Source organism: Penaeus chinensis, chromosome 38, assembly GCF_019202785.1.
Source record: "Penaeus chinensis breed Huanghai No. 1 chromosome 38, ASM1920278v2, whole genome shotgun sequence".
Taxonomy (NCBI): Eukaryota; Metazoa; Arthropoda; class Malacostraca; order Decapoda; family Penaeidae; genus Penaeus; species Penaeus chinensis.
Window position 1 is genome coordinate 13,620,086 of NC_061856.1, and position 2,500 is coordinate 13,622,585.

Sequence of the window (2,500 nt, forward strand, 5' to 3'; positions counted from 1 at the left end):
CATCAGCTAAGACTTAACAGTGCACTGGGAATTCGGACGTTGAAAGAGAAGGAGAAAGAGCCGAGGGGAAATCCCGTGAGCCGAAGCCAGCATGGCGTGCCACCAGAACCCGAACCTCGAGCTCTCCCTCACTAAGAGAGTCGTCATCTTCATGATCGGCGTCATCGAGTCCATGCTCTTCGGCGGGGCTGTGTTCGGATGGCCGCAGCTCGTGCACGTCCTCAAGGTCGAGGGCATCTACAGCGACCTGTGTCAGGACCCCTCGTCCGCCCTCAACCATACCCGCCGCCAGCCCTCGGTCGCCGATACGTTTAACAACACGCGCTGCATAAACCTCAACACGACCTTTGAGATTTCCGATAGCAAAGCGGTAAGTAACCTTTTTTCTGTTTCTGTTTCTCTTCTTTCTGCTTGTTTTTTTTTCTTCTGCTATCTTCCCTGTCAATTAAACGTAACAAAAAGACAGGGAAAAATTGCCTGAAAAGTCATAATCCTTTTGGAAGCAACTCGTAATTTTCACAAAGGATCTATTTTGCTCACTGCACGATTACTGCCGTGGATTATAGGCTGTGTCTGTCATCCCGCGCCGAAATGATTTGGATGCTGTTGTTAGGGAGACAAGATGTCTGCTGGAGGCCATGCGGGGGGGGGGGGGGCGCCGGGGGATAATGACTAGGGAAGGCGAAGGCGGGGGAGGAGAGACCTGGGATGGTTTAGTGTGCTTCGGAATTTGTTTGTAGGTTTGTTTGTGGTTGTGTTGGATATATATATATATATATATATATATATATATATATATACATATATGCGAGTATACACTCGCGCGCGCGTGCACACACACACACACACACACACATATATATATATATATATATATATATATATATATATATATATATATATATATATATATATATTTATATATACATACACACACACAACAGAGCCACTAACAAACCAATATATATATATATATATATATATATATATATATATATATATATTTACATACATATACACATATATATGTGAGTATGTGTGTGTGTGTGTGTGTACTCGAATCGCAACACACAGAGACAGATACGGAAATCATTTCATATACGTCGGACGCTACGGGCAGGTATGCTGTTACAGGGCACTAAAAGGGCGGCCTCGAAAGCGGGACGTAGTTGAATGCATGAGATATTCTATAATATAACGGTTATATCTAAGGGTTCGTTTTTAGGCTCTCCTGCAAGTGTCAGTCACAGTGCCAATGGGCTGCAACTTTTACATAATGTACTATGTATGTTTATGAATGGGATTATTACTAACATCATCACAGCAGTAGCATTATCCTCATCATTATCACCACCATCATCAACATCATCATCACTATCATCAACATCATCATCACCATCATCATCATCATCATCATCATCATCATCATCATCATCATCATCATCATCATCATCATCATCATCATCATCATCTCATCATCATCATCATCATCATCATCATCATATCATCATCATCATCATCACCATCATCATCATCATCATCACCATCATCATCATCATCATCATCATCACCATCATCATCATCATCATCACCATCATCATCATCATCATCATATCATCATCATCATCATCACCATCACCATCACCATCACCATCATCATCATCATCATATCATCATATCATCACCATCATCATCATCATCATATCATCATCATCATCATCATCATCATCATATCATCATCATCATCATCATCATATCATCATCATCATCATCATATCATCATCATCATCACCATCACCATCACCATCATCATCATCATATCATCATCATCATCATCATCATCATCATATCATCATCATCATCATATCATCATCATCATCATCATCACCATCATCATCATCATCATCATATCATCATCATCATCACCATATCATCATCATCATCATATCATCATCATCATATCATCATCATCATCATATCATCATCATCATCACCATCATCATCATCATCACCATCACCATCACCATCACCATCATCATCATCATCATCATATCATCACCATCATCATATCATCATCATCATCATCATATCATCATCATCATCATCATCATATCATCATCATCATCATCATCACCATCACCATCACCATCACCATCACCATCACCATCACCATCATCATCATCATATCATCATCATCATCATATCATCATCATCATCATATCATCATCATCATCATCATCATCACCATATCATCATCATATCATCATCATCATCATCACCATATCATCATCATATCATCACCACATCATCATCATCATCATATCATCATCATCATCACCATATCATCATCATCATCACATCATCATCATCATCATATCATCATCATCATCACCATCACCATCATCATCATCATATCATCATCATCATCACCATCACCATCACCATCACCATCACATCACCATCACCATCACCATCATCATCATCGATATCATCATCATCA

General features: G+C 39.4%; 1 protein-coding gene across 2 annotated transcripts in view; it reads left to right on the top strand.

Annotated features, from left to right (window-relative positions):
* Window positions 1–2,500, top strand: part of LOC125046252 (equilibrative nucleobase transporter 1-like) — a 23,286-nt gene that overhangs the window by 1,830 nt on the left and 18,956 nt on the right. For both annotated transcript variants that reach the window (XM_047644028.1, XM_047644029.1), the window contains exon 2: window positions 1–370. This exon is cut by the window's left edge and continues 59 nt beyond it. In XM_047644028.1, the coding sequence (XP_047499984.1) occupies window positions 92–370 (279 nt within the window). In that variant the 5' untranslated portion in view covers window positions 1–91. The remainder of the gene's footprint in view (window positions 371–2,500) is intronic.